The following is a 24,151-nucleotide window of genomic DNA, read 5'->3' as shown; positions in this document are numbered from 1 at the left end:
GAAGCTAGATTTAACCAGTAGTATTTGGGTTGTATTTGTGAATCACAGATCTTCATTAGTTATTTATACAGCCTTCTATTTTCAGCATGTGCATTTCTTCATCTCTTCTTATTTTTATGAGTATGAAAAATCCATGAAACCATAGCAACTGTTTAAGCTGCATGTTGCAATACCTCACTATGTAGATATTTACATTGCAGTGTTTTCTTGCAGGGGCATGAAGAGGACACTCTTAACAAAAACATTTTTCGCACTCTGCCCTGCCTTAATGGAAATGTAAACCTTTGAGTAAGGGGAGTTAGCCTCTGTCTTCCTTTCAAGAGGTTCTCCAGGGCCCCGTGAAAGCCTCAATTTATTGGTGCCCTGATTTCATGGAACATAAAGTTGTATGTATATGTATGTGTGTTACAATGTACTTCAGTAGACTAATTGAAAGGAGTTTACAGTGAAGTCAGAGTGTAATGTTTTTTTAATGAGGAGTAAAATTGTTATGAAGGATTTAAGGGATTAAATACACTGCCTAAACTGTTTTACATGCTGATACTATTCACTCAAATAGATGTTCTGTAGGGGGAACGGAATCTCTGTGACTGTCCTGGACTCAATTAGAAAACTTCTTGGCAAGAACAGACTCCTCCATGTCTGTTAATTATTTGGCAAATACTGAGGCAGTCTGTATAAGGGTAGGTTAAAAATGAACAGGAAGGATATAACTAAATTGATGGAATAGGAGACAAGACCATAATTATGGCAGAGTTTATATATTTTATGAAAACAATCACAGAGGAGGCTGACAGGATACTGAGCCTACTTCCCAAATGCAGCTCAAATTGGGCTGTTTTGTTTTACAGTTTAAAATTGTGAGTTTTGCATACTTCAAATTGTTTACATAATTGTAGTGCAAGCTAAATAAACAGGGCTTTATGTTTTGCTTCATCCAAACAGGTACCTATATATTCTATGTATTAAAAATCCAAAACAAAGATAACTAGCTAATTTTACCAGTATTGACCTCTAATAATTAATAGATTTCTGCTGTCTATTATTCTATTATATTTGAGTATATTTGATGTAGCTTTTCAAAAACACAAAATTTTGGTAAGCTATTGACATCAGTTCAACAACTAGCTACCTTAATCTATGGAAACCTTGATTTAAAAATAGGTCTGTATCTGCCTCAATTGAACATAATATTTTCTGATTTCCTTTTACTTCTTTTATTAACACTGTAGAGGTCTGCAAGGAGGGGCTTTTGGAAGCAGTTTGAATGGAATTAAATAGAGAGACATTAAATAAAATACCTTTTAAACCTGTTATACTGTCATGCTTTGATCAAGCATCGGCTCTCAACGCCCTTACTCGACGGGGGGTGCGGGGCGGTCGGGGTGGCTGGCGTGGTACTCCTTCAGGAGTCCCGGGTCCAGCATGTCCTGTCTGGGGACCCATAATTGTTCCTCGGGTCCATTCCCCTCCCAGTCCACGAGGTATTCCAGGGTGCTACCCCTACTCTGTGAGTTTAGAACTTCCCGGACGGAGTACACTGATGGCTGGTCCAGCATTTCCGGCGGAGGAGGATCTACGGTGACTTCAGGGTGCTCGGTAGTAGGGGATGTAAAGGGTTTTAGGAGAGACACGTGGAAGGTTGGATGGATGTGGTACCGAGAAGGCAGGTCGAGCTGATATGCCACGTCATTGACCCGCCTGATGATCCGGAATGGCCCAAAGAAACGGTGACTGAGTTTTTTACAGGGTAGCGGAGCCGCAAATCTCGGGTGGACAGCCAGACCTGATCCCCTGGTTGGTAAGGGGGGGGCCTCCGACCTCTGAGGGTCAGCGAACCTGAACTCCCACACACACACCCTTTCCCGGAACCAGTAGTCCACCGCTGGAACATTGGAGGGCTCGTCTGTCCAGGGAAACAATGGTGGCTGGAAGCACAGCACGGGTTAGGCCGGTTCCGTCTGTCCATTGGTCTGAGGGTAATATCCCAAGGACAGATTGACTATGACTCCCAGGAGCCGGAAGAACGCCTTCACACATGGAATGTGAACTGGGGTCCCCGGTCAGACATAATTTCCTCGGGGAGGCTGAAGTTCTGAAAGACGTGATGGAACAACAGCAGGTCGGTGAAGGCGGGTCGCTACCTGCTCACTGAATACGTCTGCAAATGATCGGTACTCAGGGGGAATCTCCACCTCCAGGGAGTTCGTAGGGCTCTCCATGAGTGTGGCCGCTAGTGGAATCAGTTTAGGGAGTGAGGGTCTGGCTGGAGACTGGGAAATGGAGTGGCCGTGATCACCACAATACAGGCATGCTCCGGCCGCGAGGCGACGCTCTCTCTCTCCGACAGCCGATGGGATCCGACCTGCATGGGTTCGGGCTCCGAAGTGGAAGAGATGGAGAGAGGGGGTAGCAGGTTCCATATCTGGAGACTGACAAGCCGAATACATCAGAATACGAATACGAAGTCAGAATACGAATAGGACGTTTATAAGTCTTGGGAAACAAACAAAACAGGTATATTCCGAAACATAGGTAGTCCGGGGATGATTGCCAGAATGAACCGTAGATCGGACGTTGAGTGAGTGCGAATGGGAGCCTTATAAAGGGAGGGTGTAAATGGGAGACAGGTGAAGGTGATTAGTATGAAGGCGAGGTGCTGCGAGTGTGCTGAGTGCCGAGGGGGGCGTGGCCGGTGGTTCCCTGACATATACTGTATTTATCTTAACCTTTCAGAATGAATAATCAAAATTTTCCACCCCCCTCTTAACTTCATGAAACAATACAAAAGGAAAGAGTTTCAACATGCACCTTGAAAAATGACGATGTATTTGGTTACCTGACGGCTTCAAAGGAATTTGAGTTTCCTTTCATCAGATTTGCTAGTATATGATCCTACATCGTAGACCCTGACTGAACGGAAATGTTTTTGCTGGCTCCTCTTGGCTGATGGCAGTAGCTTCACCAAAACATCTGGTTTTCATGGAGCACACCAAGGGACGCAGCAGGGAAAAGAGAATTGAGAGTGCTCTGGTGTGATTATTATATATTAACAGCGTCCAGTTTTGATCATGCGTTCAAGGCCAAATGCAAAGGTAAAAATGACCACTGATAACTGATAACTAGCATTTTAGTCATGTCACTATGTTTTAGGCAAATTGTCTGGCTTTAGTCTACAATTCAAATGTAACAAAGGGTGAAAGATTAATTACATCAATTTATAAAAATGAATGCAAGGTACTTCAGGTAAAATTCACATTAGGCAAGGAAGAAACAAGAGACATTTTTATCTCAGTGACATTGACAATGGCAAGGTTGATCGTACCAAACAGGCTGTTGTTTGTGCAAAACTGAAAAAGATATGTTTTTGTTTTTGTGAACCAGCAGATTCAAATTCCTGTTCTTGTCTGATAGGAGTGAAACCCAGCATGGTCTTCTGCATGTATTGATAATAAAGTGGATAGTCAATACATAGATACAATAATACTGATGCACTTAGTCCCTTATTTAGTGGTCAATCACAGTGAAGGTATTTTTAAGGCTTAGGCTTCTAGAACTGGTTCAATAATCTTTATTGTTGATGTAATGCATGATAGAAACTGAATGAATTCAGAAGTTGAACATTCAGTTTGCTAATTTACAGAGTCAATCTTATTTAGAGAAATGTATTCATGCAGCAAGACAATGAGCTGAAACACGCTGCTAACACAGCAAAGGACTTCATCATTGGGAAAAAGTTTAAGTAATGGTAGTGTGATGTTCAATGCCACAACACTATATGACATTTACAATAACAGCATTTAACTAACTCCAAAGGTAACTTACAGAAATGCTTGGAATCCTGATACTGGTTAAATTAATTTATGTTTGGCTCATTTATATTTATAAAGATTTTGTTCATAATTTTTTTTTTTTACATTTTTGACAGACTTTCTACCTGGCTGCAACCCAAATCACTGCTGCATCTACATAAGGTACAAGCTTATATGTTAAATACTATGTCTTAGTACAGTATGTTTACCTCCACAGCATGTTTATTATTATATTGTTATATCTATGCTTTGTTATGGTACTTTGGGTTGTACCTTTGTATTTTGTGCTGCAGTCTCTTACTGTGCTTATTGTTTTATCAGTTATTGTACTGTCTTATAGCATTTGCATGCATGTAGTCCTCTGCACATCTTATTTCACTTTGTGTAAGCTTATGTACTTATGTGTTCATTTCTGTAGCAACAAGTCACTTGACCTAAAAAATTGATTGGCTGTGCCAGAGTACAATGAGCTTTAAAAAGCCTGTTGGGAAAGTAATGCAGCATGAATAACATTTTCTTTTTGAAAAGAAAATATGAAAAACAGATTTTCTTCTAAATATATAACTTATTTGTGCTAAAGTGCTAATTTAAGTATTCTTTATTTGTTGCTGAAAGACAACCAATATCCCCAGCTGTTCAGACGTCATAGGAAAATGCATTTCACCAACAAGGTGATATAAGAAAGAAAAGCATTAACGCCTGCCTTCCTTGTACCCTAAAATATGATGGCTCGATTCATGCAGTGCTAAAGGATAATAACTTACATGATACATAAGCAATTATTTAGTAATAACACGTGTGCAAATTTACACATTCAACTCCACTTCTGAATTGACATATGCTTCATTTTTGTATAATTGATGCTATTAAATGTCTTCCAAATTTTGTATCACACACACACACACACACACACACACACACACACACATACACACACACACACACACACATATATGTATATTTATACACGTTTATAAAATATTACTTTTTAAATCTATACAGCTAGATTAAGTTATGCATGAATTCTACTTTCATGCTGCATGCATCACTGAATTGTTGTTTAATTATGTGACTGGACACATTAACTTTGGATTCTTCAATAAATTCGTCTTAATCATGAACTTAACCGCAAGCCAATATTTCTTAAAACAACTGGACGGCATCTAAATCAATTCAATAAACAAATATTATTAGCATCTGTTTTTCCTATCATATGTAATACCTATATAATATAATTCATCCTAAGCTAGAGCAGTTTTGTAAAAGAGAAATATAATGATTATCATAGACAACTTGGGTTGTTGTACATATGCTAATGATGTATGATATAGTTCCAACATGAAATCCTGATGTGACACCAACTACTCTGATTCCTCTTGATTTTAAGCCTTTGCATGTGATTCTTATCCTACAATAGAATTCCACCTTGCTACTCATCAATGCACCTGCATAGTCTAACATTACATGCTTAATCATGTCATGAATTCTAGGAATGAATACCCCAGCCCTCCTCTCCTACCTTTTATAATTTCATTTCCTGGTTTGCTCCTTAGGGCCTGAGCCCTTTATGCAAACTTTTTTGTAATATCTCTTATGAAAGTGCAACAGAAGTGAAAATATATTGAACCATTTTGATATTTAATCTTTGTTATATTTTATTTTTAATATTTGTTGTAAATCATTCAGAAGAACTCTACTAAAACTCCTCTACTGTCTGTATGTCTAGGCTTTTGTTTGTTTAATATATTTTATGATATACATTTAGACTTTATTTTTCAAATCTGATTGTTGGATCTCAGAATTAAATGCTTACACTTGTATTCAAGTCTTAATCTATATGTGAAAAACATGTTTTCAACTACAGCCAACTGGTGACTGTGAAAATAGCAATGTGACTTTTATAAGATAATGATTTAGCAAGATGTGGCATGGCACTGCAATGCACCTCCACACTTTTTTTTAAAGAAAGAGGAAAGAAACTGATTTGATTGCACATCGCAGCAGCACACCTAAGGAACGATAATAATAAGCCTTATATTCTAACCCAAACCTGTTTTTACATGTCATTCTTTTATAGGATATATTTCCTATGGTATGGAAAAAACATAATCATAATATCAAGATGGTACCCTTATCATGTGTACATGTGTTCTGATTGTAAATAGTTCGAAAAGTAATGTTTATATGTACTGTTGTTCCTATTTATTAATACACTTTTTAAGATGATTGATACACCAGAGCCTCCACATTCTCTGCTCTCCATAACTACAGATATTTAGAATCTCAGACAAAATAGGTTCTGTCTTTTTGGTGCAAAACCACCCAGAAGTGCAGCCCAAGGATTCTTTTGCAATCACTTCAACCCACAGTCAATTAATCAGAGCAATGATTTGCAGTTGCAATATCTGTAAGAAAAATTGATACCACTAAGATTCGGATCGCTTCCCAAACTAATCCTTATGAAGTGCAGTGCCTCTGGACCAGAATCATCCCAGACACAGTGTTGGAATGACTGCTGTTTTTGGTTTACAGGGTGTCATCCCTTGTCCATTTCATCCTTTCTCTCACTTACCAGATGAGCTAGGCCATGACTGCAACATTTCCTTACACATCTGCCAAGTTGGTCTTTTACAGATGAGAATGGTTTCCTGTACCACAATGTCCTATTTTGATGTATAGTGTACGTTTTAACCCTGAGACCCTCTTTTTTATTTTGATTGTTCTTTTTTTCAAAAATAAATAGATGGTACTTTAACATGAACTGAATGGCTGGATGTTTTTCACATAAGAGAAAGTATTAGAGTAGAGTAGCATATTTTGTCTCCAAGTGATCTATACGTTCATGAAAAATACAATATACCATACTGAACTTTTGTTTCCTTGTTTTTGTTTGTCCGTTTGTTCACACAGCGATTCCATGTAATTGATATTTAATGTTTTGCATTTTTAAAACTGTCATTTACTGGCTGGATCTTTTTAAGTCAACAGATAGCCAGAAGATATTTGATGTGGTAGAATGCTCAGAAAACACACGCACACAAACACACGTGCACACACAAACACACGCACACACACTTCATAGACTAATTTTTTTTTTTTACTATAGTTATACAGATGTTTGGAGGAAGGTATCTTGGCTCAAACTTAATCAGAATGAAATCCACAGCCAGGTGGAATCATATTGCTGAAATGCAAGATCATAGCACAGATGGCACAGATTAACTTTGGTCATTATCTATAAAGTATCCACCCACTGTCCTCCTGTCTTCAGCAAACCCCCCCCCCCACCCCTAACCTCCCAAATGCCTAATTTACACCCAGTCTTGTGGAATTTCATTTGACAGCTACAAACAATTTCATATAATTTAGAAAGTATTTCATATAATTAGAAAAATTCTTCAATAATCGCTGTGTGTTCTGCATTCTATTAAAAATAATTCATACCAGGAGTGCAGTGTTTCTCTGTTGTGTAGAAAGTGTATACATGTAGTTATTAATATTGTTTGTTTTGGGTTTCTTTTCTTTTCTTTTCTTTTTTTTCTTCATGACTGCTTTCACTCATGCATATAAAACAAAAAAAACTTTAAGAAACTGTTTTGTTTATATTATTATCAGAGAACCCATTTCAGAACCAACAGTTGCTGTATTTACCATTATCGTTGTTATTATTATTATTATTATTAGTAGTAGTAGTAGTAGTAGGAGGAGGAGGAGTAGCAGTAATAGCATACTAATAGTATTGCTGTTAATGTTGTTAATGCATTTACCAATTTTGAGTTCATGAGTAGTTTTGTTATTTCTCTTCACACAACTTCTCTGCTAACTGACTTATATTGCCCCTTGGCAGTAATTAAGTTATTAGTGAGTTTTAATGTACAATAAATTGTAAAAATGTGTGAAATTTCGATGGGAAAATACTGTTGTGAAATCTTTGTGGACATCGAATTGAAAAAGCCTCAGTGGATATAATACTCACTGTGGTCAAACAATGAATGTCTGAGATGAATATTTTTCAGCCTGTAACCAGACATGAACCGAACCCCCAATCTTTTTTTTACTTTTCTTTAATAGTGATGTTCTGCCAAGCGTTTACTAATGTCTTCTCGAAACACTTTGTTGCCTTAATAAAAGTATTGGTCTGCTTTTGAAATATGCTTTAGATTATTGTTCATCTGCAGTGTGAAGCATCATCCAATGAGTTTTTAAACATTTGGCTGAATCTGAGCAAATAATATAATCCTATTTACTCAGAATCCACTGGAACAATGAATCGGCTAAGCTGCCAACTGTCCAGGTACTTTTGTTCCCCTAAAACATTCAGCATAATAAAAACTGCTATAATTCCTACAACATTTACGCAAGTTGAATGGAAATACTCTCAGCTTGATGCTGGATGCCTACAGCGCATATTAATGGATTTCATTTTAAATGCTGTGTTTTACTGTGTTCTACAGTTAATAACATTCTCAATGTACAAATATTTATAGACCAGACTGCATATAATTTTCCAGATAATTTCACACATTTATGCTGATTCATTCATGGTTGGTGCTAAAAACATGAAAGTAGGCTTTATGAATTATAAGTAGATTGGATGCTGTATTATTTAACACAATTTTATAGGACATTTATAGATCACCTGCAGCTTATTATTTCTTTGCACAGCAAAATCTCCCAGGGCTCAATGAACATTTGCAGTAAGGTCAGTTTTAAAGGTTCATTCAGTTGTGTGGGTGTTCATTCAACACACTCATAAAATAAAGTACTACGGGGATTTAGGGTGTGTATGCTCGGCAGCCATGTGTCATTTTTACGAGTAATCCTACAGAGACTGTGTGTGTGTGCGCGCGCGCGTGTGTGTGTGTGTGTGTGTGTGTGTTACCTTGAGGACCTAAAATATACGCTGTAATTACCTTTTGCTTGTGCTGCCACTGCACGCGCGCGCACGCACGCCGTCTAGGTTTAACCATGCGCGCGCTTGGCTGACTCAATCCTCAGCTGATCCTCACGCGAGTCGCTCAAGCTGCTCTGAGTCCGGCTCATGGCAACATGGCGACAGAGGTAAGATACCGTTTATCACACACACACACACACACACACACACGTGCACGCACACACACCTGTATGCTTTGATTCTTGCGGTCCCTGAAAACCCCTTATCGGTATCAACAGCAGTGTTTTCAGTGCATTATGTTCTGTTAGGCTGACCGAGGAAGCGGTGTGTATCAGGTGTGTGTGTGTGTGTGTGTGTGTGTTGTAATCCGTTAGAATCCGCACAGTTTAGGACTGATCTCACCAGATTTGTTCAATAAAATAAATTATGAATAACATTTCTCATATAATGATATGGGATGATGGTGTGTATATGTTGTGATGTGTAAGTAGCTGAGGCTAAGGAACCCTTTGAGATTTAACTGTCAGCACTGTGGACAGCGGTTTTATTGCATGTTTTTGTTTCTTCTACAGAAATTAAAACTGATATACATTTCTAATATATATATATATATTTTAGAATAATATTCTATATTCTTGCCAAAGTGTACAGCCTGATTGTGCTTGAATTACATTTACATTTACAATTACAATTACAAAAAAGGAGATATGTCTATCTATTTTTCATAAAATGCACAACTGTTAAAGTTTTGACTTTTCTCACATGACTGGATGCACCACAGGAAGTTCTGTCCGAAGCATCGATCAAGGTTTAATATACTCTATGAGTAAGTAATAAATTGACAAATGTTCTATATTAACAAAGAAAGACTAAAATTAATAAATAAACAACCACATGACCATTATTACATGCATTGGAATTAAAATTCTATTTATTTACTCATCAAGATTTTAAGATGCTTCAAGATGCTTTTACTCATACTATCATTACATAACTGTGTGTTTAGGGAGGTGTATGGATCTGATGCCAACCCACCTCTACTTTTTTTATATGAATCATGCATCTGATAATTAAACCCCATTTCTAATCTATTATCAAGTTAACTTTAGTGCTGTGAGACTCTGTATCAGTGAGAGGGTGTATTAAAATGTGGTGCATAAAAGTTTACAGGTTAATTGATGGCCAAACATATTCTTTTACTCCAATCTTAGCAAACCTTCATGGCTACAACATACAAGACATTGTATAGAATTGTGTGTTTTTAATTATTTTTATTTTTTTGGATTGGGGAAGTTTGAGAGAAGCCCACATATGGTTGTGATGATTAAGCATTCAAGAACATTCAGGTATTATTGTATTGTATATGCCAAGTTAAAATTTTGCTGATGGCTAAATAAATATACACACACAAAGTTATTTTTTTATGTTCATTCATTCAATCGTCTATTCATTTATTCATCTTTTCTAATTAATTTATCCTTTTCAGGTGTAACACTGGACCTAAGGCAGGAGAATGAATTCAGAACTGTGAAAACCTGCTCACATAATAACCAAAGCTCAGAATTGAAGCAGTGACTCTGGAGCTGTAAGGTGCCAGGGCTACTCAGTGCACAACCAAGCAGCCTATATTTATGTCTGACTTCTCAGTTTCCAGTATATCTAACTTTATCCCTTTATTTTAAGCTTTTACAAATGTATGCAGGGCAGTATGGTGGCACAGTGGGTAGCATTATGTCACGTCACAGCCCCAGGATCCTCAATTCAATCCTAATGTCTAGTCACTGTTGTTTTTGATTAGTTTTCATGATCACAGTGTGTACACATGGTTGTTTTCCAGACACTTAGAGTTCCAGGGTTCTCATACCTCCCAAAATATGACAGAATCTAAATAGTAAATGAGTATGTGCATGAGTGTGTGTAAAGTGCCTAGCAATGGATAGCCACCTCACCTAGGTCCTATTCCCTATTCCCTATTGACATGCAATATTCCAGGAATAGGCTCCACTACAACCTTGACAAGGATAAAGTAATTACTAAAGATGAATGATTGAAGATGTGTGCATGTATGCCTTCAAGTTCACTCATAGCTCAAAGCAAGTGGACATTTGTTAGAAAAAAAAGCTCAGCTGTCATAAGCAATACTTTACACTCTGGCTTTAGGCTTGTTATGATCTTGTTGTCCTACATTATGTTCATGTCAATGCTGCCTTTATATCTCATATTCTGCAGTGCAGCACATCATTATCATGCATATTTCAGTACATGCGCCTTTTCTATGTTTTGAAGTGTTTTTTTCTTGGGTCCAATTGTTAATTCTGGAATCACTGTGAAATATGTGAAAGAAGTCTATATATATTAGTCTATATATATAAGTCTATATATCCTCTTAGTAGACTACAGTCCATGTTTAAGCATTCATCCCCATCATCAACTCATTTATTTTATGTTAGTAAAATGAAGAAATCTTAGATTTTATCTTTAATGGAATGAAGTCAGGGAGGCCTATAACCACTTTTCTATAACCACCAATATTAAAGTCATTAGACTGTAAGGCTGCATTACTCTATATGTAGAACAATTTTGATAATTAGCTTTATGAGGAATCATTGTTTCATGAAAAAATAATAAGCCTATTGATGACGTTATAACTTATAGGAGCAGAAAGTTGTGTGCATTCACAGAATTGCAGTGAGATATAGCTAGTAGTGAAAACATCTTTGCACCTGATAGACTGAATGACACATGACATATAGGCATTAGACTGTTTCACTTCATTCTAAAATATTTTTTTTGGAGAATAATCCAAAATATTTACTCCTTAACAACCACTTACCATCTGTTTCTAGGGTGTAATCACTGTTAACCTGCATGGTAAAGAAGGGTTCAAATCAAGTGGCTTTTATTGTCATTTTAATCAGCCGCTACAGTACACAGTCCTCCTGGACCACAGTTCTTCACACATGCACAGTACAAATATGCTAATGAACAAACATAATATATAATTGTGTGTGAATACCAATCACTAGCAGATACATTTAGAGGGGACCAGACTAATATTATATAAACATGTGTATTCTACTGCTGCCCACTGATGCCTCAGGAACCAGAAAGTCAATGCCAAACCACATGAATGCATCAGTCATCCGTTTTAAAATTTAGTAGTTGTCCAGGTGCTTACTGCTACTCTTGATTATATTCCCCTAAGGAAGTTCCGTTCAATACTTGTAACATTCAGGAGCAAAGATTTAACCGACCATTGCTGAGTCAGCCGTTGTATTATGATTCTGAGGCTTCCGTGGATTTAACATTACTAAGTGTAAATCCTCAAAAGTAATGGCCGCAATGGTTCTAAGTAAAGAATGTAGTTTTAGTGCCAATTTTATTCTCAGCTGGCTTCATCATGAATTTACCATGCCAATCTGTGATTTGGTGCTGAATGCTTGGTGAATGGGTGGTCTGCAATACACATGAGCACACTTGTAGCCATTTTACGTTATCTGCAGACCGGCTGCAACACTTTATATCTATAAAATCATTACGCTTATGACCTCATGTCTTTAGAAATTTTTTTTTGTTTTTTTGTGTTTTTAATATAAGCTGGGCATTTTCGAAAAAAAAAAAAAAAATTTCTTTATATGAGCCATTAATTTTATCTGGACCACAAACAGTATATGAAGAGAATCCTGGCTCAATGGAAGAGTTTATATTGTCAGACTATCTGCTGACTCATTAGACAATTTCATAAAACTTCCATAAAGCTGCGTAAGGGTTTTATAGCAGTGTTTTAGCAAGAAATCGGGCTCATTTTAATGGTAGTATTAATACTGCAACTAAGAACTTATGTATAGCTAAAAGTGGTTTTAGTTACAAGTTGAGCATATAGTGCAGTTTAATCTTGTTTTATATTCTAACAATGAATATGGATAGCTGTGCTTTGATCAAGAAAAGGTTACACATTAGTATTTTTTTGTTTTATGAATGATTTAGTATAGTTCTATAATGCTATAATATGTACAGTGTGGGATGCTCACTCCTGGGAATGAGTCATTCTAGATTAAAAGTCCAGACAGTTTATACATAATGTATGGGATTATTCAAATCTGCCTGCAGCCACCACTGTTAGAATAATTCAATGCAGAAATATTAGTTTTCTCCTACATCCTGTTGTGGTAAATGGTCACACTTGTGAATTACATTGTGCTTATCCTTTATACAAACATCTTTTAATACATACTGTAGGATAAAATCTTGTGTACACATTCAGGAATAAATAGAATATGTTATTGGTTTAGAAAACACTCAATATTTTGGATATCTTCAGAACACTCCAAGTCAAACTGTTCATAATTCTTTTTTAAGCGACTTAAAAATAATGAATGATGATTTATACTTTGCATGTACAGAATATTACATCCAATCAAATCAGTATGTGTACTGTATTGTTTGTTGTAGCTCCAGAACCTTCAGGATCTAAGGCATAATGCCTCACTAGCAACCAAGGTGTTCATTCAGAGGGACTACAGCGATGGCACCGTCTGCAGGTTCCACACCAAACTTCCGGCAGAACTCAACAGCCGGGTGTGTGGGTCATAGCATGAATGCATGTGCATGGGCCATTGTCAAATATTTACAAATATAAAGTTTTTTTTTTTTAAGTCTTTAGAGCCTCATGTGCATTGTTAGATGAGAATTTAAAATATATAAAGAAAAACACATGCAATTTCCAAGCCCACTATATTTTTTATATTTTAAAAGTATGGAAATATTTTAAAAGGTGTGTAGCTTAATATTATTATTTTTTTTTTATGTATACATTAATATAGTATTAACATTTTATCCATTAAACCTTTCAGTGTGTCGTCCATTATATGTTATAAAGATTTTATCATTATTATATATATTGTGCTATTGAATGGCATGTCATATAGATGCTAGTTAAGTCTATGCAAAAAATAAATAAAGCAAAACAACTCAACGTTGTTACTTAAAAATCACTGTTCGTCTTGTTACATGAGCAAAATGCAGCCACATTGCAAAATATGAAAAAAAGATGTGAGATCTGAGATGATTTAAACCCTTTTTGTGAAAGGTTAAATACATGTTTAAGGGGACTGTATGCAGGCATCACAATCATGAAAGCACGTATCATGTAAGTCTACTAAAAATACTATTCGCTCATACACATTTCTGTCAGTGCGAGAAACACAAATTACATTATCAATTTTTTTATGTGAGAAAATTGAAGTCTTCAAAAAAGTATACTGTCTTTATATGTCTAATAGTATCTCAACTGTAGCAACTAAAGCAAAGATAAATGATATTTACAAGCTAGATGACTTTTACACATGTCAACACTGGAGTGAAATCACTGAAGTGATCATAAAATATGACAAAGATGATAAATGCTCCACACAAAGACAGAGTTGCACAATTGCTGAAAAGGGGCTACAGTGTTTTTATGACTGAATTTGCCATTGATGACCTCAGCAGACATTTGTCGACAATCTGGTCCAGAGGTTATGTGTGTTTTTATTAATTAATTAAGTCATTTATTTATTCATTCATTTGCTGTATTTTATATTCTAGTTCATGTATTAAAACAGTAAAAGTATCTATTATCTGTACACATGGATATTCGCTTGGCTTGAGGTGTAACAGCATATTTTGTTCTCACTCTTTTGCAGATCGAGCGGACTCTGTTTGAGGACACTGTGAAGACGCTTAATAACTACTATGCAGAAGCCGAGAAGATCAGTGGTCAATCTTACCTGGAGGGCTGCTTGGCCTGTGTGTCAGCTTATATCATATTCCTCTGCATGGAGACACGATACGAAAAGGTATTGAGATGTTCTTCCTTTATCCCATTTACACTACAATCAGCAGTTACCATCTTTCTGCTAAAGTTCTTGCACATAGCCAGCTTTGATGAAAGAGAAACCTCAGTCATCAAAAGATTGCAATGTTTTTGTAAAGACTGAATTCGGATTTGACGTACTACTCCATTCAGCCATAGCCACGCATGTATTCAGAGGAGCAGAAGCAGACGGAAATTGTTTATGAACGCACGTCAAAAGATGTTCTGGTGTTTGATGTGCTCAGATCTGCCATGCTTACAAATGCGTGCAAGTTAAGTTCACTTTGTGACTCTGCGCTAAAGTACTTGCACCTGTTTGCCAGTCACTGCACCTGAATTTCTGAGTTCTGTTCCATGGCCGATTCTAAAAGGCAGCTAATTAACCTGTCCAGTTATGCTTTACCTGCCACTTATTCAGATGGAAACGAGATGAAACAAACACATTGTTCCTACAAGCATGTTTCTTTAGCCGCTTTCTTTCATCCCCTTTCTCTTCCTTAGAACTTTCAGAAGCAATTCTTGTTTATGTTTGTTCTGATTTTCCCTTTTGTTGAAGCTCATTAACCTATGCACAACATTGTTTATCAAACCCACTTTAGAAGTAAACTTTGATAAACTGCCACCCATGAAGAATATTCTTGTTTGCTGCCTCAGCTGACAGAAGGCCACACATGAATAGACATGGAAGGACGGCACGTATGCTCAAATCTAGCCTGATAAACATCTTTCTCATCCAAGACAAACGACTGGGAGCAAGTTTCAGGAACTAAGAAAATGTATTTAATTATTTCAATGTTTAAAAAAACAACAACAATGCTTTAATTCACTCACAGTATTATATTAATTATGGATCATTGATATCTGAGCACTTTCTCCTAAACTTCAAAACTTAATAAGGGCATAGAACGAGATTAACATTAGCATTGCATTTAATCAGGTTTACAGGAACACATGAGTAAAGCATAATGTTTCATTTAGTACTGGCATATACTTGTTTTTTTTTTCATAACAAAAGACAAATGAATAAACAAATTTCAGAACATCTTTATAGATGTGGTAGCTATATGAGCAAACTGATCAGAGTTCAATCAGAGCTCAGGCTGGACTTTTACTTTTTTTTTTTTTTTTTTTTATGAATGTGATTTAAAAAGACCCCTTTGCGCTAGAATAAGTTTTATCTATTTTGTTTGCATAATGTTCAAATTTATTAAAAAGTTCTAACAAAATGTAACATATAAATAGAAAAAAGAGCTTTCTACAAAAGTTGCAAGAATCTCATTGACCTCATACAGTCCAGTGACATTAATTTTCTTATTTCTGGGCTTTAGCCAAAGCTCAAATATACATCAACCTGTTCATTATGAACCTCATTAGAGCAGTGCTCATGCTCAAGTTCATTCAACTTATTTAAGCAGTTTATTATGTTTTTGTGATGCACCATCAGAGAAGAACCTTGCTTTTTTTCACAGCTATGAAGAGTGAAAAGGCACAGTATATAGTTTTACCTCATTGCAGTGAGAAAGCACAGGTAATGCAGCTGCTGCATTATTTACATAAATCCAAAATTGTATGCTAATACAGTCTAAACCAAGCCCTCATTAGGCTATATAAATTATTCATTCATCCATCTACAGTAACTGCATTTATCCTTATCACATTGAATCCTGAACTTATCATGTTGCACGGGTAAAAGGCATGAGAATCCATGCCAAATGCCAATAAATGACACAGGATAAACTCCAATTCACACACACACACACACACACACACACACACACACACACACACACACACACACACACACACACACACACACACACACACACACACACATGCTTATGGCTAAGCCAGCAGAGCTAATCCTGATGCATGAATGCATGTTTTTGGACAGTGGGTGGAAACCAAAGAACCCCAAGAAAACCCACACAAACACACATCAGATTTACTGGTGTTTAAAATAGTGCTTAACAATATTTGAGTCTGTAAAAAATGCTTCCCAGTTCCCAGATGCCCCAAAATAGCTTTGCTAAAAATTACAAACTGCTGCAATTTAATTTGATCAGAGACAAAAATGATTCTCTCCCTCCTTGATAGAATAATCCTTGATTACTTGATGAAGTGAAAAAGGAGCACATATCATATATTATAAAGTATGTGTGTTCAAACAAAAAGTTTTATCTCTTCAGAGCTCCATAGAAAACAGATCAAGCTTAAACCCTCTCATCTTCCAGGGAGATATTTTCCTCTTAAGAATCTTTATAATGTGATTCAGTTTGCTCGTTTTTCATGTCCTTGCCTTGTCTTTGTCACTATTCAGGTCTTAAAAAAGATCTCCATGTACATTCAGGAGCAGAATGAGAACATCTATGCACCTCGAGGACTTCTTATCACTGACCCTATTGAGAGGGGCATGAGAGTGGTATCCTTTATATATAGTTATGGCTATCTCAGGGAATGCACCAAAGACATGAACTTTATGCAAAGAGCTTCTGTAAGCCAAAAGAGATGAAAAGGATGTAGCGTGTACTTTTAGTTGATTAAAAGGCAGACATGTTGTAACATTTTGGATCGTCAGCAATGTTTTAACAGTGTAAGCTGATAGGGTGAGCAAAGAAGAGTTACAGGATTGTAGTCATGGTATAATGAATACCTGGAACTCCTGATAATACAGTATGTGATACAAATCTCCTAGATCTTTAGATGACATGATTACAAGATCTGCAAAGGCAAGCTGTTCATCTATGAATGCCCAAAGGGCCTTGCTAAAACAATATAAGCTGTCTTTGGTAAGAATCCAGACTCAGATGCCTTTGAGGCATGTTGAGATTTGTGCTGAGACAGTGGTGCTCCAGACAGAGGAACTGAAAAACTCAACCTTAATTAATTTATGCAAATATATTTCATTGATTGAAATATATGACATTGCATATTTAACTATGCAATAATATTAATTTCTGCAATTATTTAAATATTGCACCGCTATTTAATAGTATATCAGCCAAGACATACAATGATCTAAATTCGTCTCTATCACGTGATGTGCTAAGCAGAGTCTGTCTTATAAAGAACGATGTGGCTGAAATCCTGGACACCAGGAGCAGTTCCTAAATCAGAAAGTGCCAGTAATCATTTAGAAACTTTTCTTTGATTAATTTTTTTTTTTACTTGGGTTGACTTGTTAAGAGATGACAGTCTCTCCATTGGACCATCAAGCATGTCTGGCAGTGCAGTCAATTTATATATCCACAGTTCCCACTGTCTAGAATAGGACTTTCCACACTAACCACCAACAGCTCATCACCAGGGTTTAAAACTTCAAACAGACAACGATGTTGGCTTGTTTTTGTAAAAGAGAGCTTTTTTTTTCTAAGAAAGTTTAGTTCAGTTTATCTAATAAATTCAGATTTTTTCCAATTTTAACAAATGTAACAAAATTATTATAGTTCTTTTTTTTATTTATTTCAAAGTACTGCTAAATTCTACACTTTCACTTGTGAGGGATAATGGCTGTAAATGCTAATAGATTGTCTCTCAGACGTTCTATACTGTTAAATCTAATTATAAATGGTTAAAACATGACACAGTGCTACTGAATAAATAAAGAATTATAATCCAAGCAACCATGCTTTGATTTTTATCCTATAACAGCACACTGTTTTGTTTATTATTTCTATTCAAGTAGGCACAGGGTTAAATACCTGAATATACTGTAACACCTATCCATAACCCCTATTATAAAGCAAATGATAAACGTGTTTTAATTACATGTTATATACATCCAGCATTTAGGGCTGGTCATATAATTCTGGATGTGCTGTTATAATCCTTGATTGTAATGGTTCAGATAGAGATCTCTGTCTTTGAGGATCGTTGCTCCACTGGCTCCAGTTCCAGTGGCAGCTCGGCATCTGGCAGCAGTGCTCGGTGACTGGAGGAGCAGCACCAGGGGTACGGGTACCGAGTGGCCAAAGGGATCACCAAGATTCGCATGTTGAAACATGAGAGCACCAGATTCTGAATCAAAAGGATGTCAAAGACACTTTTCTTCCCCTCTTTCTTTGCTATAACATAATTCACATAGTATGCACACAGTCGCTTTTTCACTCCCATCCTTTTTTCATCTTCTGTGTTTTCATTAGCAACACACATGATCTCCAAGCTCCATATACCATGCCTCACAGACACAGAAATAGAGATCAGGAGTTTATTTATACAGTATATATTACAGGCAAAATATTTATTTAAGTGTACCTGTTACAATTTCTGTCTATTCCTGTCAGTTGAACATTTTTATGTATTTGGCAGATGGGTTGAGTGCTGGATGATGGCCAAGCCCTCCTTGTTCTCCTGTCTGGTCTTCTTTAAGAAGCATTGCAACAGTTCACTACCATTGCTGATCTTGTGCAGTGCTTGAGGCTTCTGTTCACTTGGCTAACTCTGGCATTCACCTGTGGCTCAGTGGTTTGCTGTTCTGTTATGTGGGCAGTGAGCCCAGGCAGATCAAGTTCTCCCTGTGTTTTAGCTCATTGGGTATGCAAGCGAGCTTCAGTCCATCGAGGACCTTTTGTCTCCATAAGATGAAAGCTACTAGTAATTTTGGCTTGTCCGCTGAGCTGTGGTTGATGAATGGGTATATGTATGTGTATGTGGACATCAGATAAGCTACATTTAGCTAATAAAATTCAGAGGAAGTTGAATCAGCAGCTGCTTAATATGAACTCCCCAACAAAACAGCTGCCTCATGTGTGATGTTTCCATCTTGGTCAGTTTTGCATTAATGGTAGCTCCAGGCTGAAATTTGCACAGCATCTTATATATGTCTTTATACATACTTGGCAGCTTGATCATGAAAGCCGTCATAAACTCATTGTGATTTGCATACATTTACGTCCTGTATAAAATATACAGTGGAATATATTAATGGATTTGGATATAAATGTGTTTGTTATTTAGCAGAATTAGGCTCTGTGAACACCATTTATAGAAAGTTGAAGCCAGACATGGTGTAATTTCTGATATAAACCACAGTTGTTTAGATTATATTCAGAAAAGAAACTGGTAAGGCAAATTGCATTAGAAATTTTCTTCATCGTTTCTGCTCTTTGTTTATATTCTCAATTCTGGTGTATAGATATATGGAATGTATTAATTAAAAAGCAAAGGGATCTACTGAGAAGCTGATTTCCTACACAAATGGCATAAAACCAGATTTTCTTTCCTTCATTTATTCATTAATTCATTTAATCATTTATCTTCAGTAAACACTTTATCCTAATCTGGGTTGCAATGGATTAAAAGGCCTATTCTGGGGACACATTTGACAGAAGGTGGGTTTACTCCCATAAATGGGTCCAGGAAGATTCAGCACCATAACTATTACAAGTGGGACAAAGCTGAGGACATGCACACACTGTTGAAAGGATAGCAGTATCACACACTTGATTTTATTTGTGATGTTCGGATTTATTATAAAAAATAACATAATGCAAAAAATAAAATAAAATAAAATAAATAAATAAATAAATAAATAAATAAATAAATAAATAAATAGAAAGGCTACAGTAGGTATGAGCATCTGTAGTTTACTGATGAGCACTAGTATGTTTTACACAATTATTATTAACAATATATGTAAACAATATCATGCAGATAAATGAGATGAATGTTTTAGGCAGACATTAAGGAGCACAATATAATTTCATTTGTAAGGCTGTCTTGTAGTCACTGTTGTACTAGTTGTGTCAGAAGATGTTTTTAAAGAAGAATAGCTAAATGTCAAGAGATCTGTCTGTAACCTGGGTCATGCAAAATGGCAACAAATTTAATTATAGAAATAAATCAACAGTCAAACGGCTAAAACTCAATCACAGTGAAGTACTGTGCGATTTCTGAAAAATGTGAACATGTAAATAATTTGTTTAATTCATGTATTTGTGACATGACAGGCAGCATTGATACTTTAGAGCCTCACGATCACTAGTTCAATCCTGAGCTTAGATTACTTATTGTGTGCAGTTTCTGTAAACACTCTCTCATTTTTATTCATGTTTCCTCCAGGTTCTCCAGTTTATTTCTTTGTCCCGCAAGCATCCCAGTAGGAGGATTAGGTTTTAATAAAAGTGTGTGATGCCCTGTGTTTGACTTCCTGGGAGTATCCCAACTTTGAACCCAGTGCTCTCAAAAAAGGCTATAGATCCAACAGCACCCTGATGAAGTGGTTACTGAAGGTAAGTTCAAAATAAATGAACAATGATTCTTCTTTCTTTTGTTGGGAAGAGTAAATTCTTTGTATTTGCAACAAATGTAGCATTACAATATCTGCCAGGGCCAATTCATAGAGTTGTAAACTTTACAACAGTGCTTTCGGTGAGCTGCATATAATGCCAGTTATGTATGAAAAATCATGATGTCATCATGTTTACCTCAGGACATTAAGTACAGGGTTACTTCTGATGCTGTATCACTTGCAGTATATCACATATCTGTCGTTCATTTCTATATCGCTTTCTATTTCTCACCTGTATACCCTAAAGCCCACTCTACATTCCTTGCCTATTGTTTCTTGCCTCTTTTTAAAAACCACAACTTCAGTGCTCATCTCAAAGCTTGCCATTCGACGACTAATGCTCTATTGTACACCCTTCTGTGCCTGCTGCTTTCATGTTTCATCACTATGGAGATACCCAACCTGGTGCTGAGCAACTGGTAGCCAGCGAGCTGGCTGTAAATACATCACTTGCACTATAGCTGCATGAGATACCTTCTGTTGGAGTAGTCATTTTAGTAGTCATTTCAGTGATCAAGTGAAAACTGTGTTAGGAAAACGTCTTCCTTGTGCTTAATCTAGAGAATTGAATTTTGTGTATACATGTGTAGCACGTGTGGTTGTGTTTGTATATCCAGTGCCCTCCTGAATTATTGGCATCCGTCACAAAATTATCTTATAATAGTATAAAAAGTATAAAATAAACCTGACACACATTAATGATAGACACTACTTATTTCTGTTTTTACCACAAAAATCTAATAAGGCTATTTTATATTAACAGTATACCTAAAAAGTAATGTGCCAGAATGATCTACAACCTTAAGCAATACATTAAAACTGTCTTTCTGTTATTTTTCATTCACAGTCTCCAGGAACTCTTTGTTACCTTTAACCATGTCCTGTTTCCCTGGGATATAAATCTGCGGTTGCACATATGTAAAACCGCTTTGTCTTCCATTACCTTGGAAAAACACAAAAGAATTTCAGCATACACAAGATAGATGGTTATTGACCTGCACAAATAAGGTAATGGATATAAAAATATCTTACATTTAAAAATACATTAAGCACATTTTGTGGCATAACAAAAAGGATATTTGGCAGGAACTGAACCCATGAGCACTCTGCCTTCCCACACAGTAAGGAGGGAGAAAAGAATAAAGAACACTGTTTTAAAACTCCTAATATTTTTTTTATGATTCTTGTAGTTATCAAATTTCACAGTTAACTTTCATGAATAACAAGGCATTTAGAGATGTTGCAAGAAACAAATAAAAACCTTCTTGATTTTCTTATAAAATACAGTCTTTCAGGCCAGACCATCAGCACGTTTGGCAAAAAAGTGGACTGCATACCAGAAAAGGCACCTGATATCCCACTGTAAAATATAGTGGCGGGTCATTGATGCTTTGGGGCTGCTCAGGTAGTTCATGGAGGCTGGTAAAGATTAATGGTATCATTAATTATGTTAAGTACTTAAATATATTTAACCCTTAACATGAGAAACTCTTGGCCATAGATATGGCAACAGGATGATGAGCAAATCAAACTTCTAAATAAATTGTGATAGGTTTGAAAAAACAAATAAGTGTTTTGCAATGTACATCTCACTTCTCAGAGGTACTGAAAACCTGTGAAGAGAGAAATCCATGTATGCAAAACTAATTATAGAAATTACGTTCTTGGAGAAAATGTGGACAAAAAAAAATCTCTCTACAAGTCTTCTCTTATTAGACATCATTAGACATGGAAGAGACTTAGTTATTATTTCAAAAGGAATACAAATTGTATAAAATGTTTATTTGTAAAATAGCTCATTTTGCGAAGTGTTTAGTGGTAAAAATGTAAGCAATGTCACTGAGGTCACAATATCACTCGTTGAATTAATGTTTATGTAGAAATATTGTGGATGTCAATAAGATACAGCGGAGGGCATTGCATTTTTGCATGTTTATTGAAAAAGGATTTAATTGCAAAAATTGACTTGCTATTTTTTATATATAATCAGAAAGATCCCATTTCTGGAGTAGCAATAGATTGTTCTTTGCTGTTTTTTCTATTGTAAAAAATACATTTTAAAGTCTTAAGAAAATATGATGTCTATTATGAAAATTTTCATTTCTAAAACAAAAAGTGAATGTCTACAATGTTACTGGCATTTGTCTTTTATTGAAAAATAAATAAAAATTATTATTGGATTATCAAAATGCAGTTGGCCTTTGAATAGAAACTACTATGCCACTAATGAAGTGATGTGCATGTAACCAGTAACTAACATTTTACCTATAGATTTACAGTATATTGTGTATATTACTGTATGTAGCACATTTTAAGTTGTAGTATAATGATTTACATAATTTAATTAGAGGTGCCACTAAAGAGACATTAATTGACAAATGCAAGACCAAGACAATACCTGAAACAGAGTTAAGACTTTTAAATTCAATATTGCAAAATATTTTTTTATTATTATTATTTTTTTAGCAGAATCATGCCAATAAGTAGGATACAGTTCCTAGAAGAAGGAATTACTTTTTTGTAAACTTTTGAATGCAGAAAAAAAGGACAACACTAAATTTTTTTTACATGATCAAGACTAAGACCACATTTAATAAGACCAATGGCAAAGAGGAAGACAAGTCCAAGTACAAATTTGAAGTAAAAAAATTTTTTTTTAAAGTAACTAGAACGATCAAACGACTAGATGCTTATGTCTTCATTAGTAGGACTGTAAGACTCTAATCATAAACATAAGCATATTAAAATATCCAATATCTTTCACCAACTTTGATTTTGTTGTTTATTATTAACTTATTCAAAACAATTGCATCAGAAAAAAGGCTTTTGAATGGTTGTTGCTCTGCAGTATTTCTATGATTCATGCTGGTTATGATACTGTCTAGAATAGCAACTGAAACTTGCATGTGCATGGAAAGGAACCGTATTTGGTGATGTGCCTTATGTTATGAGGGACACTTTCACACTATAGGCAAGATGCCTTAGAGCAAAATCAAGCCAACCCCAAAATAGAATCTTCTCCCTGACATTAGGCACGGTTATTGGCGAGGGAGGAAGCAATATATTTCTGCTGGAAAGGAAATGATATTGTCCTTGATCTGACAGTTGTGTATGCCATGCCAGGGACTGAAGGTTACATTTATGATTTTGGCATTAGGAACAGCTTTTTGTTCTGCGGAATGACGACATATGAGCAGTTTTCTTCCAGAACATTGGCTTAGAAGACGTTCGCCTATCTCTAGTGTGATTGGAGGAAAACCTTAAAAATGTGTCTGCGATGGCAAAAAGAACTAAAGTGATTTGAC

The 24,151-nt window shown here is 36.0% G+C and overlaps 1 protein-coding gene across 1 annotated transcript; it reads left to right on the top strand.

Annotated features, from left to right (window-relative positions):
• The first annotated feature begins 8,645 nt into the window (after positions 1-8,645).
• Positions 8,646-23,035, top strand: golga7bb (golgin A7 family, member Bb). Its single transcript, XM_083540575.1, has 5 exons — positions 8,646-8,873; positions 13,159-13,284; positions 14,391-14,543; positions 16,878-16,979; positions 18,405-23,035. The coding sequence occupies exons 1-5, from the start codon at positions 8,862-8,864 to the stop codon at positions 18,486-18,488; spliced, it is 477 nt and encodes a 158-aa protein (XP_083396701.1). The 5' UTR covers positions 8,646-8,861; the 3' UTR covers positions 18,489-23,035.
• Positions 23,036-24,151: the final 1,116 nt, after the last annotated feature.

The sequence above is a fragment of the Silurus aristotelis genome, assembly GCF_946808225.1.
Source record: "Silurus aristotelis genome assembly, chromosome: 4".
NCBI lineage: Eukaryota > Metazoa > Chordata > Actinopteri > Siluriformes > Siluridae > Silurus > Silurus aristotelis.
This window is presented reverse-complemented; position numbering and strand designations above follow the sequence as displayed.

What these genes read in the sequence shown, in the direction of transcription:
- golga7bb (XM_083540575.1), top strand. An exon ending in CGGCAGAACTCAACAGCCGG is followed by an intron (nt 13,285 to 14,390) that starts GTGTGTGGGTCA and finishes ACTCTTTTGCAG; the next exon opens with ATCGAGCGGACTCTGTTTGA. An exon ending in TGGAGACACGATACGAAAAG is followed by an intron (nt 14,544 to 16,877) that starts GTATTGAGATGT and finishes GTCACTATTCAG; the next exon opens with GTCTTAAAAAAGATCTCCAT.